General features: G+C 41.6%; 1 protein-coding gene across 1 annotated transcript in view; it reads left to right on the top strand.

Moving 5' to 3' along the window:
* Nucleotides 1–16,007, top strand: part of LOC103514741 (tyrosine--tRNA ligase, mitochondrial-like) — a gene marked incomplete at its 5' end in the record, with an annotated part of 24,613 nt that extends 8,606 nt beyond the window's left edge. Inside the window, 5 exons of the mRNA XM_008479645.1 lie at nt 13,404–13,470; nt 13,793–14,007; nt 14,660–14,726; nt 15,154–15,342; nt 15,808–16,007. Of these exons, the coding sequence (XP_008477867.1) occupies nt 13,404–13,470; nt 13,793–14,007; nt 14,660–14,726; nt 15,154–15,342; nt 15,808–16,007 (738 nt within the window). The remainder of the gene's footprint in view (nt 1–13,403; nt 13,471–13,792; nt 14,008–14,659; nt 14,727–15,153; nt 15,343–15,807) is intronic.
* Between the last annotated feature and the right edge of the window lie 985 nt (nt 16,008–16,992).

Here is a 16,992-nt window from a genome sequence, read left to right as displayed (position 1 = left end):
CGAAATCCGCGAACATAATCGCCAAATCCGCGAACATAATCGCGAAAGCCGCGAACATAATCGCGAAATCCGCGAACAAAATCACCAAATCCGCGAACATACCATCATATATATATATAAAAAAAATAATAATAAAAAAAAACACACAGATTTCCATCGATTTCGTACTCATCTAGCTGAATTCCTGGAATCAATTTTACACTTCACCATAATATTTAATGTTTATGAAAGATTTTTTTTCTTCTTTATAATGGACCACGGGAATAACAAACCCAGATCTAACGGCTGCAAGGCTAGTTCTCTGTCGTATAGGTACTATCCACTGTTGCCAAGGATCTGTATTTGGGGCAATCTTAGGGCTCCGAGTGAGGTTTTACAGCATTACAGACAATATTTTATTAACACCAGTGGCGTAGTCTTCAGGGAATTTAGGGAAAACACCGCTTCTCCTTCCCCTCAACACTTTCTTCCTTTCCTTCCCCTACTTACCAATTACCGAAAATATACCTAGTAACTCATTATTCAAGCTGGGTTCAAAGAACAACAGCAGATCGGTATACTGGTTGGTGGTTATAAACAAAAACAAGGCTAGGCTCGGCTAGGCCATACAAATAGAAAGAAGAAGAAGAAGAAGAAGAAGAAGAAGAAGAAGAAGAAGAAGAAGAAGAAAAAAACAATTTACAAAAATTGACAGGCAGGTAATTGATTTTTTTTTTCTCTATGAAAAGAGAAAATGGCTATAGCTTAGCCCTGTTCATAACCACAACCACTGCACTGTCTACTGATGGTAGGAATGGATTTATATTAGCTTCCCCTTCTGTAAATGCCACCATACGGCACTGATAAGCGAAGCCGTAAAACTTTCAAATCCGAAGGTCATACAGCAACATCTTATGACGTATCTTATGACATAGTCTCTAATCCATAAAAATAAAAAGACTGTCGTAAAAAAGCGGGACCTTATGGCAATGACTGTGTGCTTACATCTTATGAACCTCATAATAGGGGGTAGAATGAAGGATTGTTGAAGGTACCTACGAGTAGTTCGGTGAACTGCAGACCTCGTTTACAAAAAGGGCCGTAAGGGGGCCCCCTGAAGGCCCCATGGGGCCCTGAATCTGATGAGCAAGCTCCCTTTATGTGTCGAACATTATGTACTGAGGTAGAAAAAAGAAAGTAAATAAAAAATGTAAATTATGACCAAAAATGAAGGGAGAGGAAGAAATAGGATGAGAAACAAGAAGAAGAAGACGAGGAAGAAGAAAAAGACGAAGGAGGAGGAGGAGAAAAAGAAGGAGAAAGAAAAAAAAATAAGGAGAAGGAGGAAAGGTGATTAACAAGATAAATAGGAAGAAAGAGGAGAAGAAGTAATAGAAGAAGAAGAAAAGGAGAAAAAGAAGAAGGAGCAACATCCAAAGTTCATTACTTTTGAGAATGGCAAAATAAAGTAAGTAGGTACCTGCATATACCTTTACATAGTAGCGGTACGCATTTACATTTAAGCTGTACAATATGATTTGATCCATCTGGGGAGTCGGCGCGAACGACATACTACCAACCGTAGCTATAGTTAAAGCGCCTTACCGGAAAAAAAAACCGAGTCTAAGGCGAGTTTTCTATCCACAACGTTTTCTAACTTATAGGTACATACTATCCACTGTTGCCAAGGGTCTGTATTTGGGGCAATCTTAGGATTCCGAACGTGGTTTTACAGCATTGCAGACAATATTTTATTAACAACAGTGGCGATGGCGTGCTCTTTAGGGAATCTAGGGGAAACAGCGCTCCCCCTTCCCCTTTTTACGGGGTTTTATCTCCCCTATTCCCCTAACTTACCACTTACTTACCGAAAATAGCAACTGATTATTCAAGGTCGGTTCCACGAACACCAGCAGATCGGTATAGGTACTGGTTGGCGGTTGGCGGCTATAAACAGGCCTAGACTAGGATTAGGCTATGTAAATAGAAGAAAAAAACGATTTAAAAAATCAATAATGGATTTTTTTTCTCACCTTTCATAGCCTAGCCCTGTTCATAACAACAACCACTGCACTGTCTACTGTCTAGGTCTCTAGGAATAGGTTTATAGCTTCCCCTTTTGAAAATGTCACCATACGGCACTGATAAGCGAAGCAGTAAAACTTTCAAATCCGAAGGTCATACAGCAACATCTTATGACGTATCTTATGACATAGTCTGTAATCCATAAAAATAAAAAGACTGTCGTAAAAAAGCGGGACCTTATGGCAATGACTGTGTGCTTACATCTTATGAACCTCATAATAGGGGGTAGAATGAAGGAATGTTGAAGGTACCTACGAGTAGTTCGGTGAACTGCAGACCTCGTTTAGAAAAAGGTCCGCTTTCGTATCTGCCGAAAATGCTGGATCTCAATTCCTTCAACCTTCTCTCAATTTTAACTTCGCAATGTTTTCCTTTTATTTTCATGTTAATAATAAGTACCGTATAGTACATATATTTATGTTGATATCTACTACCATGACATAACAAAAATAATAGACTAACAACACCATCACCTCTAAAAGCTCGCAAATAGCTAGGTAATAAGTAGATCTGTACCTACCAATGATGTGTAAATATAAATACACACTTAGAAAATCTGTTGTGAACATCACACGACTTTCCTTATCCTATTGAATGATGCTTATTTTTATGTTCTATAGTAACTTTTACAATATCTCTAACCGTTTAGTCAGTATAGCTGAAAACCGCCAAAAAACGGTCGAAATCTGTCCAAAAGCGGTCAAAATACCGCCAAGCGCAGCAACCATCTCAAGCAAACGTTTTGTGTTGCATCCTTGTCACATTTATGAACTTTAGCTTATACCGTTCCCAAGATATTGTTAAATTACACCGAAAAACGCCAAAAAGCGCTAAAATGCCGCCAAGCGTTGCGCCGGTCTTAACCAAAAGTTTCGTGTCGCATCCTTGTCACATTTGACATCTACATATCAAATTTCAAGTCTCTAGCTCTTACCGTTCTTGAGATATTTTGTTTACAGACAGACAGACACAGAGACACACACACGGACCAATGGCTGAAACTTTGGATTTAGGCTCTAGGGACCTCAAAACGTGTTTTGGCACTAAAATCTGACCATCGAAAATTTGACCCGATTACATTACTTTCCTTCCTATAGGATAAGGAAAGTAAAAATGAAGGGAGAGGAAGAAATAGGATGAGAAACAAGAAGAAGAAGACGAGGAAGAAAAAGAGGAAGGAGGAGGAAAAAAAATAAGGAGAAGGAGGAAAGGTGATTAACAAGATAAATAGGAAGAAGGAGGAGAAGAAGTAATAGAAGAAGAAGAAAAGGAGGAGAAAAAGAAGAAGGAGCGACATCCAAAATTCATTACTTTTGAGAAAGGCAAAATAAAGTAAGTAGGTACCTGCATATATCTTTACATAGTAGCGGTACGCATTTACATACCTTTTCATTCAAAGTCAAAATACAACATACCTTAGCTACAGGGTGAAAAAAAAAACAATATTGAGTACCAAACAATATAATAATTGCCCTACATTCCCTAGGTATTTTCTTCTTCTTCTACAATCTACAATCCACGGAACGAATTTTTCTTCGTCACGATTTTTCATTTTTTTTTTCATGAAGCGGCCTCGAGACGTACTTATACAAAATTACAAATAAATTAATCAATAAAATTAGAGTGTTCATATTACCATTTGCCAACGAAGAAAAATTCGAAAAAAAAAGAAGAAAGTTTGGACGAAGAAAAGTTCTGTTGATCTTCAAGCATGGCGGCCATATTTAAACACCCTGTATGCAATATGTAGAATTGGAGATTAATATCATGAGATTTTCTAGGACACACTATGACGTCATCATATTTGAGTTCAGTAAATAAATAAATACATAAATAAATATAGAATACAGGGTTGGATAAAGAAGGATACAGGAGGGTGAGAGGCTGAGAGCATAGTAAGTTATTACCTACTCGATTCTGGATTCCTGGAACTTGTGGGAGTATTACAACAATGTCATTTTCTCATGTTAATTTAATATTGGTCAACGTTTGTGGAGGTGGAGGTGAGTGGAGGTGGAGGTGAATTTAGGTGGAGTGTATGGAGGTGGAGGTCACTGGAGATGGAGGTGAGTCGCGACGACCTATGAACTCAAAGCGAGAAAGTTTTAGATAACACTTCAGTCGATCATTTAAGACCGGTTTAGCGTCAACTAGGAGATGGAGGTGAGTGGAGGTAGAGGTGAATGGAGGTGGAGTTGGGGGGAGGTGGTGTTGAATGGAGGTGGAGGTGAATTAAGGTGGAGTGTATGGAGGTAGAGGTGAATGGAGGTGGAGGTCACTGGAGATGGAGGTGAGTGGAGGTAGAGGTGTATGAAGGTGGAGGTGAGAGGAGGCGGAGGTGTATGGAGGTGGAGGTGAGTGGAGGTGGAGGTGTGTGGAGGTGGAGGTGAGTAGAGGTGAGTGGAGGCGGAGGTGTATGGAGGTGGAGGTGAGTAGAGGTGAGTGGAGGCGGAGGTGTATGGAGGTGGAGGTGAGTAGAGGTGAGTGGAGGCGGAGGTGTATGGAGGTGGAGGTGAGTAGAGGTGAGTGGAGGCGGAGGTGTATGGAGGTGGAGGTGAGTAGAGGTGAGTGGAGGCGGAGGTGTATGGAGGTGGAGGTGAGTAGAGGTGAGTGGAGGCGGAGGTGTATGGAGGTGGAGGTGAGTAGAGGTGAGTGGAGGCGGAGGTGTATGGAGGTGGAGGTGAGTAGAGGTGAGTGGAGGCGGAGGTGTATGGAGGTGGAGGTGAGTAGAGGTGAGTGGAGGCGGAGGTGTATGGAGGTGGAGGTGAGTAGAGGTGAGTGGAGGCGGAGGTGTATGGAGGTGGAGGTGAGTAGAGGTGAGTGGAGGCGGAGGTGTATGGAGGTGGAGGTGAGTAGAGGTGAGTGGAGGCGGAGGTGTATGGAGGTGGAGGTGAGTAGAGGTGAGTGGAGGCGGAGGTGTATGGAGGTGGAGGTGAGTAGAGGTGAGTGGAGGCGGAGGTGTATGGAGGTGGAGGTGAGTAGAGGTGAGTGGAGGCGGAGGTGTATGGAGGTGGAGGTGAGTAGAGGTGAGTGGAGGCGGAGGTGTATGGAGGTGGAGGTGAGTAGAGGTGAGTGGAGGCGGAGGTGTATGGAGGTGGAGGTGAGTAGAGGTGAGTGGAGGCGGAGGTGTATGGAGGTGGAGGTGAGTAGAGGTGAGTGGAGGCGGAGGTGTATGGAGGTGGAGGTGAGTAGAGGTGAGTGGAGGCGGAGGTGTATGGAGGTGGAGGTGAGTAGAGGTGAGTGGAGGCGGAGGTGTATGGAGGTGGAGGTGAGTAGAGGTGAGTGGAGGCGGAGGTGTATGGAGGTGGAGGTGAGTAGAGGTGAGTGGAGGCGGAGGTGTATGGAGGTGGAGGTGAGTAGAGGTGAGTGGAGGCGGAGGTGTATGGAGGTGGAGGTGAGTAGAGGTGAGTGGAGGCGGAGGTGTATGGAGGTGGAGGTGAGTAGAGGTGAGTGGAGGCGGAGGTGTATGGAGGTGGAGGTGAGTAGAGGTGAGTGGAGGCGGAGGTGTATGGAGGTGGAGGTGAGTAGAGGTGAGTGGAGGCGGAGGTGTATGGAGGTGGAGGTGAGTAGAGGTGAGTGGAGGCGGAGGTGTATGGAGGTGGAGGTGAGTAGAGGTGAGTGGAGGCGGAGGTGTATGGAGGTGGAGGTGAGTAGAGGTGAGTGGAGGCGGAGGTGTATGGAGGTGGAGGTGAGTAGAGGTGAGTGGAGGCGGAGGTGTATGGAGGTGGAGGTGAGTAGAGGTGAGTGGAGGCGGAGGTGTATGGAGGTGGAGGTGAGTAGAGGTGAGTGGAGGCGGAGGTGTATGGAGGTGGAGGTGAGTAGAGGTGAGTGGAGGCGGAGGTGTATGGAGGTGGAGGTGAGTAGAGGTGAGTGGAGGCGGAGGTGTATGGAGGTGGAGGTGAGTAGAGGTGAGTGGAGGCGGAGGTGTATGGAGGTGGAGGTGAGTAGAGGTGAGTGGAGGCGGAGGTGTATGGAGGTGGAGGTGAGTAGAGGTGAGTGGAGGCGGAGGTGTATGGAGGTGGAGGTGAGTAGAGGTGAGTGGAGGCGGAGGTGTATGGAGGTGGAGGTGAGTAGAGGTGAGTGGAGGCGGAGGTGTATGGAGGTGGAGGTGAGTAGAGGTGAGTGGAGGCGGAGGTGTATGGAGGTGGAGGTGAGTAGAGGTGAGTGGAGGCGGAGGTGTATGGAGGTGGAGGTGAGTAGAGGTGAGTGGAGGCGGAGGTGTATGGAGGTGGAGGTGAGTAGAGGTGAGTGGAGGCGGAGGTGTATGGAGGTGGAGGTGAGTAGAGGTGAGTGGAGGCGGAGGTGTATGGAGGTGGAGGTGAGTAGAGGTGAGTGGAGGCGGAGGTGTATGGAGGTGGAGGTGAGTAGAGGTGAGTGGATTTTTTCTGGGACAAAAACGGAAATTCGGGACAAAACGCCCCAAAATGAAAAACTGAACGGGACGCCGGGACACCCCTTGAAATTCGGGACTGTCCCGGCCAATTCGAGACGTTTGGCAAGCCTACATTTAAGGGATTTTCACTCAAGAAAGTCAAGAAATTTCCGCGAACATAATCGCGAAATCCGCGAACATAATCGCCAAATCCGCGAACATAATCGCGAAATCACATAGGTACGATATGTACATAGAACATAGGTACGATAGGTGATAGGTAACATACCTATTATTAAGGGATTTTCACTCAAGAAAGTCAAGAAATCGGGCTGAGTATTTTCTGCGATGGTTGATGTTCTCGGCGAGGATCCATGATCGCTGTTGTGGCCGCGAACTCACGTCCGATTTTACGTTTTACGCTACCCTTCCTCGGGGACTCATTTCTGAACCACCCTGTCGATATCGCCCACACCGGCAGCCTCAAGGAATTGATGTCAGAGTATTGAATGGATTATCCGACATGGAGAACTATACCAGGTGTGTTAGACGATTTCTGAACCACCCTGTCGATATCGCCCACACCGGCAGCCTCAAGGAATTGATGTCAGAGTATTGAATGGATTATCCGACATGGAGAATTATACCAGGTGTGTTAGACGTAGAAATAATGAGATGGGGAGGAGACAAGACGTAGGAGGGGGCGAAGGAGGGGGAGTAGGAAGAGAGAGGTGGAAGAACTCCAGGAGAATACTCTGTCACGGTAAAACGGTACAAGAAGAAGTAGAAGAAGAAGGAAGAGAGAGAGAGAGAGAAAGGCGTAACAGCCAAGTTTGACATAGCGCGACTTGCATGCTTTTTTTTAACTACCTAAGATACCTAGGAACTACCTATTGTCGATTCGATTGCAATGCCCACTTTCTCAAAATGTTGGTAGTAAAAAGTAAAAAAAATGGTTGTCCTTACGAGACTGAGTGCACCCGGAAAAGGCTAGACGAGATGTCCCCAGATGGTCACCCATCCAGATACTCACCAGTCATATGTTGTTTATCCTCGTGACCTGGAGCATTCGTCACAAAGTGTGGCTATTATAAGAATTTCCTAGCTCCAAGAGATTCTATCCCCTTGACCTGAATTTGGTTCTGTTCTATTTCTCTCTTTTCCTTTTAGTTTTCGAGAGCGGAAAACCTTCTGTTTGTTCTGAGATGAGCTGTTTTCTTCGAAAACAATATCGAAAACAATAATACGAAAACAATATCGAAAACAATATCGGACGATCCGTCTTGTTTGTATCCAGTATAAAAATAACTCGAGAGAACACTACCTATGTACAGTAGAACCTCGATTATTTCAACTTCCATTATTTCAACTCCAAAATCCATTGTTTTTTTCTATCTTTCAAAGGATATCCTATCTCATTTCAACCTCGATCATTCCAACTACTCCCGGTTCCAATTAGTTGAAGAAAATCGAGGTTCTACTGTATTAGGTTTTCAGTTTCCAGGATTCCAGGAATACCCAGAAAAAGTATTGGTTCTTTCCATTTTGCAGGTATACCTATAGCCACGTAAACTCTAATGTCAGGCAGAACCTCCATGATCCAGTGGGTATTACACTTGCACGCTGGAGGTTCCAGGTTCGATTCCCGGCGGGGTCGAAGTTTTTTCGGCTCTGATTATTATTGTTTAATTTAATTAATGAAAAACATTTCCTCTCTTTAATTTTTTTCGAACTTTTTAAAATAAACAAATGGATTTTTTTTTCTGCTCTACGCTTATTTAGAGTGGGATGAGAGAGAGAGAGAAAGAGAGAGAGAGAGAGAAGAGTGGAGGAGGAGGAGCAGAGAATATATTCAAAGGAGAAGGGGGATAATGGAAATTAACCCACGAGGAGTTATTATTACTGATATTTATTATTGTTATTATTATTACTACCTACGTATCTATTTATTATTATTATTATCATCATTTACTGAATGACATTATGTAAATAATGTAAAAGTAGATAAACCATCTAACTGGTTAAGAGAGAGAGAGAGAGAGAGAGAGAGAGAGAGAGAGAGAGAGAGAGAGAGAGAGGGAGAGGGAGAGAGAGAGAGAGACTAGTCTAATGTCAATGACCTGCTTATTTGACTGAACAAAGTAAGATCCAAGTTTAAAGTTAAAGTAATGAATTGAACTTGTCTGTGTTGACCCTTACAACCGCCCTGCAACTAACAGTAGGTACATTGAATAAGTGTTGTAATTTGTATGAACGCCGTTTATTTACTAGATTATGCAATATGCAAAGTAGACGGAAATTAGTGGAGATGTCAGAAATACAGTTGTGAAATTGAGAGTCATGAGATGAGAATTTCGTCGCGCGTCGTGCTACCTATTCTTCTTCTTGTGGTTGTTGTTTTTCTTTTTCGTCGTCTTCTTCTTATTCTTCATACAGAGTATTAGACTACCTACAATGGAGCAGTTGCAAATGGGTAAAAATTATAAATAAATGGTCATTTCTTATGTAAAAAGTTAGGGGGGTTTCTTGTTTTCCTTGCAGAGTACAAACATCAAGTTTGGTGGTTCCTCCGTTTTGTGGGGTAGGAGGGAGTTTTGACAAGGTATAAACCTGAATTCCCACTATGGCCTTCTCAAGATCGGCAGAATATGGCTGACATTTAGGGTAAGTGTACCATTTATTCGCCCACCTAAAAAACGTACCATTTATGGCCCACCTGCCAACATTTATTTTTCTAATTTTTGTTTTTATGACTACAATTTTTGAATAGCACTGGTTCGCTAGCAGTTTTTAGCCCTTTCTTTTGATGAAATTGGATCTTGAAAAAGTTCGTCCAGTTCAGACTTATGTGGCGTATGGTACAGGTGGGCCAATAAATGGTACGTTTTTTAGGTGGGCAAATAAATGGTACACTTACCCTATTTTTCCAAAATAGGTATGGCACTAAAAAAAAGCACTTATTTTCGGAAAATATGGCAAAATAGTATTTGCCGCGTCTGCCTTGTAAGCGCTAGGGCGAGGGTAGACAGGGTTCGTTCTTGGAACGGCTAATTACTGATTTCTCGAGATAGGCTTTAGGTAACTGAACGAGAAAAGTTAACTCTAGGTCCCCAGTTCGATTATCCTGAATGGGTAAGGTCCGTTCTCGGAACGGCTGGCTTTCTTCTGTCCTGTCTTCCTTCTCTCTTCGCTTTCGGGACGATAAGACCTTATCTGTTTCAGTTCAATCTATCAAATCCATTTTTTTTTTTCTTTTTCAAATCTGTTTATTTATTTTTTTTTATTTTCTTCGTTCAAGAAAACAGTCCGGCTTTTCTTTCCAAGCTCTTCCACTCAACCGGATGGTTTGGAAAGGACGATCTTTTGTTCCCACTGTCTTTTATCCTAGCTTTTCTTTAATACTCTATGACTTACAGTTGAGAAGTTGCGGGTTCGATACTCCCCTGTGTCAACAAATTTCCCTTTTATTACATTTTTACTTTCTATTACCTTATTTTACTTTCTATTTCTTTTCAAATACCTACGTATTCTGCAAATGTAATAGAAAGTCGTGTGATGTTCACACCAGATTTTTTTTTCATGAAGCGGCCTCGAGACGTACTTAATACAAAATTACAAATAAATTAATCAATAAAATTAGTGTGTTCATATTACCATTTGCCAACGAAGAAAAATTTGGAAAAAAAAAGAAAGTTTGGACGAAGAAAAGTTCTGTTGATCTTCAAGCATGGCGGCCATATTTAAACACCCTGTATGCAATATGGAGACTTGGAGATTAATATCATGAGATTTTCTAGGACACACTATGACGTCATCATATTTGAGTTTAGTAAATAAATAAATAAATACATAAATAAATATAAAATACAGGGTTGGATAAAGAAGGATACAGGAGGGTGAGAGGCTGAGAGCATAGTAAGTTATTACCTACTCGATTCTGGATTCCTGGAACTTGTGGGAGTATTACAACAATGTCATTTTCTCATGTTAATTTCATATTGGTCAACGTTTGTGGAGGTGGAGGTGAATTGAGATGGAGGTCACTGGAGATGGAGGTGAGTGGAGGTAGAGGTGTATGGAGCACCATAATGGAAATCAAAAATGCTTAAAAAACTGGAGAAGATCATCCACATACTTGAAGCTTAAAGCCCGAAAGGAACAAGAAGCAATTGTCATAAGAACTTATCCAAACCTGGTCCCCCCCCCTTGGAGCTTCATTTTTCTCTTTAAATGTAGGCCAGACTCCGTAAATTTGGAGCATCCGTCGATCGCCGAGGTAGACTATGTTTTTTTTTTTCTTAAGAGGTTTGACAGAAGGAACTGCAACTGCTATGGTCTTATCGTCCCGAAATCAAAGAGAGAAGGAAGACAGGATATTAGGAGAAAGCCAGCCGTTCCGAGAACGAACATTATCCCAGCAGCATAAAATCCACCCCGGGCGGGAATCGAACCCACGGCCTAGCGCTTACAAGGCAGACGTACTACCAACTAAGCTAACTAGGCTGGCTCGACCATGTTTGGACACACTTTTAGACTGAACAAACATAGGAACCAAGAACCTTTTCAGTGGAAACTGGAAAACTCTATTTTTTTAAATTATTAGTAAAAACTTTCTATTTAAAAGCGATTTTCTCTCTATTTCCACCACACTGCACCGACTAATCGTGTCAATTGAGCTCTAATTAGCCAATAATAATCACCCAATGAATGGTTAAGTTAACCAATTAATCCACAAGATCTTGATCAGGTGTTATCTTGGTGACATTGCCATCAGCATTGACACATGACGTTTCCATTTTGCTAGAAAACCTTTCAAATGGGGGGAGAAGAAGGAAAAGAATTTGCATTCAATAACAATAATTCATTGTTATTTCTTTCAAATATACAGGGTAGTTCAATGCAAATATCGGTTTTCCTTACGAAAATAAATTATTAGTAAAAACTTTCTATTTAAAAGCGATTTTCTCTCTATTTCCACCACACTGCACCGACTAATCGTGTCAATTGAGCTCTACCTAATTAGCCAATAATAATCAGATTAATCACCCAATGAATGGTTAAGTTAACCAATTAACAATGGTTAACCAATTAACCAATTCAATGAAAACCAAGTGCAATATTGGCTCGTTTCAGTCATTTGGCAATTATCATGAAAATGAACTAGTAACTAAGAGAAAATTCTGCTATAATCATATCTGAGTACTAATTCTAATTAAGCAATTACTATAATTTTAATTGTTTATTTAAAACGACTTGCATATTTACGGTTTGTTCAACAAAAGAAAACAGCTATTATGATTCCGTTTTAAAATTAGGTACAAATGGAGAGTGTAATCTACCCCTTAGCTTTGCTTTTTCTTTTTACTAATATTAAGAACATTCCCAGAGAAATCAAAGAATCTTTCTTTTACAAGGTTTGATAGAGTAAACTGGAACTCCTTAGGTCTTAGGTCTTACCGTCCCGAGAGTGAAGAGCATAGGAAAAAGCCAGCCGTTCCGAGAACGAACCTTATCCGTTCAAGATAAATTCCGGATCGGGCGGGCATCAAACCCGCAACGCGACGTACCGCTTACAAGGCAGACGCATCACCCTCCGCCCTCCGAGCTGACTAGGCTAAATAAATTAACCGGCGGCTCTCATTGAGTTGAACCTCCATTTCATTGGTCATCTAGTCATGTTTAAGGTCAAATTTATGTCACACGTGACTTTTAGCCAATCAGGCAACGTTTTGTTTCCAGTATTACGTCCATTACTTATGCAGTTACCGCGCCATCTTGGATTGGAATCGCTATAAGCTATTTAGATCTAGTTATATTATAGATATATTTATAGGGATAGGTACTTTATTTAGTTTCCCAGTTGTTTTACAAAATGGAGCATAAAAGATGCTCTTGCTTTTTCTCAAAAGAAGAGAAAAATACACAACGAACGAGCAAAAAGAACCTTTTTTTGCTTCCATTTGTCTAATGCTCTTCTTTCTCTCCCCATCTTTTTCCCTTTCTCCCTCTCCCATTCTGGGTGACTTTATTTTCCCTTTTTTTTACCCCCCTTTGTCCCTTATTTTTAGACCTTCCCCCCCCCCCTCGCCCCCCCTCTGAACCTGTCTTCCTGTCTCTGTTTTTCTCCTCTTCCTCTCGTTATTTCTATCTTACCTATTCATCCCTCTCTCTTTCTTGTGTCTTGTCTTTCTGTATTTTGTATAACTCTCTTTTATTCTCTTTTCCTCCATCCACTCTTTTCCCCTTATCCCTGAGAGCGAGAGAGAGAGAGAGAGAGAGAGACTATTTGTGACAATCAATGCATAAGGGTGTGAGGGTTTGCGGTTTTCATTTCACGAGTTTCATTTGGCGTAAAATTTTCCAGTTGTAAACTTTCTTCTGGAATGATGGAAATGAGATTTTTTTTCATAATAAAAAAGCAGAAAAGGAATGAAAAGTAGAAAAAAAAGTTACCTGGTTTGTAATTTGCAAAGTTTTTAGGTAGGTAGGTACATAGGTAGTAAGTAGGTACCTAGGTAGGTAACTTTGTAGGTATGTACCTAACTTAGAACTAATACCTCTTATGTACTCTCAATGATAGGGGTTGCCAGCCTAGTTTAGAGCTTTGATTGAAGAATTTGAAAGGTATCCAGGGACCAATTTGACAAGTGCTTCTTTCACTCGGTTAATTTGCCTTTGAATCCGTTTCCCCCTTTTCCCTCAGGATGGGAAATGGACAGAAATCTTGGGTGAATATTTGATGATTTTTTTCTCCTTTTTGATTAATTATGGAGAGGGATTTTACGTTTCTGACCGGTTGTCCGAGTGATAATGTTCGTTCTCGGAACGGCTGGCTTTCTCCTATCCTGTCTTCCTTCTCTATTCGATTTCGGGACGATAAGACCTTAGCAGTTGTAGTTCCCTCTATCAAACATCTAAAAAAAGTTCTTTTTTTTTCGTTAAAAAGGAATTTTCGTTCTATTTTCAGCAGAAACCGGAAGAGAGGAGGGCCCAGAAGAAACTAGCCGAAGATTTGACTCTATTGGTTCATGGAGGTAAGACCTAGCGCTTATAAGGCGCGCTACCATTCAAACTCTCCAAGCTCTAGGCCAGGATTTCTCATTATTAAATTTTGAATCCCATGGGGCTTTAGAACCCCCCTTACGGGTCCTTTTTTAGTTCTACGGCTGATCCCCTGGTAAATTTAGAATATAATAGAATATAATAAATAAATAATAATAATAATAATTACCGATATTTGAAAACAACAACATAGTAAAAAATAACGTTAAAATAATTGAAATTTTACGAACGACTCTCAATTTCAGTGGCAAAAATAATATATTACGTGGTTTATTGACACTCCCATTTGTAAACTTTCAGGTCTAACAACGCCTATCATCGAGAGTGAAAGTGGTGAGAAATTCGGCAAGTCTGCTCGCAACGCCATCTGGCTGGATTCCAAGCTGAGCTCGTCGTTCGAATTGTACCAGTATCTGATTCGAACCAAGGACTCTGAAGTGTACGACCTTCTCAAACTCTTCTCGTTCGATAGCCTGGCCGCGATAGAAGATTTCAAGAGACAAAACGAGGTAAGCGCCATACGGCCATTCCTTTTTTTTAGAATATACCTTGTTAATCCTGCCAGAATGAGACTGAAGAGTCCCTTTAAGTCTAAACAAGGTCTTATATATTTCATAGGTAAAGTTTACAAATAAGTATATAAAACCTTGCTTAAGAGGTGCTCTGGCAGCCTAGTTAGCTTAGTTGGTAGTGCATCTGCCTTGTAAGCGCTAGGTCGCCGTAGTCCCTTTAAGTCTAAACAAGGTCTTATATATTTCATAGGTAAAGTTTACAAATAAGTATATAAAACCTTGCTTAAGAGGTGCTCTGCCAGCCTAGTTAGCTTAGTTGGTAGTGCATCTGCCTTGTAAGCGCTAGGTCGCCGGTTCTATTCCCGCCCGGGGCGGATTTTATCCTGATGGGATAATGTTCGTTCTCGAAACGGCTGGCTTTCTCCTATCCTGTCTTCCTTCTCTATTCGATTTCGGAACGATAAGACCTTAGCAGTTGTAGTTCCCTCTATCAAACATCTAAAAAAAGTTCTTTTTTCCCTATCCTGTCTTCCTTCTCTATTCGATTTCGGAACGATAAGACCTTAGCAGTTGTAGTTCCCTCTATCAAACATCTAAAAAAAGTTCATTTTTTTTTTTCGTTAAAAAGGAATTTTCGTTCTATTTTCAGCACAAACCGGAAGAGAGGAGGGCCCAGAAGAAACTAGCCGAAGATTTGACCCTATTGGTTCATGGAGGTAAGACCTAGCGCCATAGCGCTTATAAGGCGCGCTACCATTCAAACTCTCCAGGCTTCTCCAAGCTCTAGGCCAGGATTTCTCATTATTAAATTTTGAATCCCATGGGGCTTTAGAACCCCCCTTACGGATCCTTTTTTAGTTCTACGACTGATCCCCTGGTAAATTTAGAATAGAATAGAATATACCTTGTTTATCCTGCCAGAATGAGACTGAAAAGTCCCTTTACTCCCACAGTCTAAATAAGGTCTTATATATTTCATGGGTTCACCATTTCTTTATTTCCAACAGAAGAAGGATTAAAGTCCTTTAGAATAGAATAGAATATACCTTGTTTATCCTGCCAGAATGAGACTGAAAAGTCCCTTTACTCCCACAGTCTAAATAAGGTCTTATCATGGGTTCACCATTTCTTTATTTCCAACAGAAGAAGGATTAAAGTCTGCCAAGTTGGCGACGCAGGCTTTGTATTCGCAAGACTTGGACAGTTTGGGTTCTCTCAACGCTACGGACGCCAGTCGCATATTTCCCGGAGCAAGAATTGTGGAGTTACTCATGGAGCCTGGCATGTCTATGTTGGAGCTGTCCCTGGCCACCAAGTGCTTCCCCAGAGATAGTAAGTATTGTGAACCAACCTCAGTGGTGTGGTGGTTAGCGTGGTGGACTTCGGATCTGAAGGTTGGTCACTGAGGCTACTGATTAGGTACTTTCTCATTCTCTCTCTTTTTAATTTCGACTGTCAGATTAGAACAAGTTGTTCCATTATACCAGGCTTGTGATGCCGCATAGTAAGTATTGTGAACCAACCTCAGTGGTGTGGTGGTTAGCGCGGTGGACTTCGGATCTGAAGGTTGGCCACGGAGGCTACTGAGAAGATCTATGAAAGAATTAATTGCCAATGACCTGAGCTGTTCCCTCCTCAGTCGACACAAACTTTAGCTATTCTGCTAAAGTTTTAGACGAGGAGGGTTCAGCTCAAAGTTTATTGAGCTCGAGATTGAATTGTTCTGAACAATAAAATAAAAAAAATCCTACAAAATCCTACAAATTTTGTTTGTAACCTAACCCTTATTGTCCACAGAGGAAGCCAATCTAACTATTAGCGAAGGCGGATTCTACGTCAACTACAAGAAAGTTCAGAACCCTCAGGAAGTACTGTCCCCGTCTGCTCACATTCTGCCCAATAGTTTGACCTTGCTCCGAGTTGGTACGTACAAAAATACTAGAGAGAAGAGACTAACGGGTTCAACTCCCACCCGGGACGTATTCCTGAACAGATAAGGTTCGTTCTCCATTTCGGGGTGCACTCAGCCTCGCGAGGACGAAAAGATTATAATCTATTAATAATTATTGATGGAAATTGGTTGCAAAGGAGTAATGCTGTCATATCCACAAAAGTTGTGAAGGGGCTCTGTTTTAACCGTTTTGGTATCTATTTGTCTGACGTCGAATGGGTGGAAATATCGGTTTTGTTTTCTCATGATGTTTTTCATCCACACTTTCTACATTCCAGTTAGATTTCCAAAGCTAAAGCAAGTTATTAGTATAGGTAAAAGAACAACGTCTTCACTTGACTGGTAACTTTGGAAACTGTAAGTAATTTTATTTTACAAGAGGTGTCCGCGAACATAATCGCCAAATCCGCGAACATAATCGCCAAATCCGCGAACATAATCGCCAAATCACATAGGTACGATATGTACATAGTTACGATAGGTGATAGGTAACATACCTATTATTAAAAACAGATAAACAAAATACAGTCGAACCTTGATAAATGAGAATCCGAGGGACCAGCTCATTTTTTCGTTTAAGGCGGTTTGATACAACATTTTCTCGTTTATAAAGGTTTAGCAAAGTGGAAGAGCAAACTGATGAAAGCACCGTGTTTTGGCACTAAAATCTGACCATCGAAAATTTGACCCGATTACATTACTTTCCTTCCTATAGGATAAGGAAAGTAAAAATGAAGGGAGAGGAAGAAATAGGATGAGAAACAAGAAGAAGAAGACGAGGAAGAAAAAGAGGAAGGAGGAGGAAAAAAAATAAGGAGAAGGAGGAAAGGTGATTAACAAGATAAATAGGAAGAAGGAGGAGAAGAAGTAATAGAAGAAGAAGAAAAGGAGGAGAAAAAGAAGAAGGAGCGACATCCAAAATTCATTACTTTTGAGAAAGGCAAAATAAAGTAAGTAGGTACCTGCATATATCTTTACATAGTAGCGGTACGCATTTACATACCTTTTCATTCAAAGTCAAAATACAACAT

This window comes from Diaphorina citri, unplaced genomic scaffold (genome assembly GCF_000475195.1).
Source record: "Diaphorina citri unplaced genomic scaffold, Diaci psyllid genome assembly version 1.1 scaffold1214, whole genome shotgun sequence".
In the NCBI taxonomy this organism is placed as follows: Eukaryota; Metazoa; Arthropoda; class Insecta; order Hemiptera; family Psyllidae; genus Diaphorina; species Diaphorina citri.
Note: the sequence above shows the minus strand (reverse complement) of the source record. Positions and strands in the feature narration are given on the sequence as shown.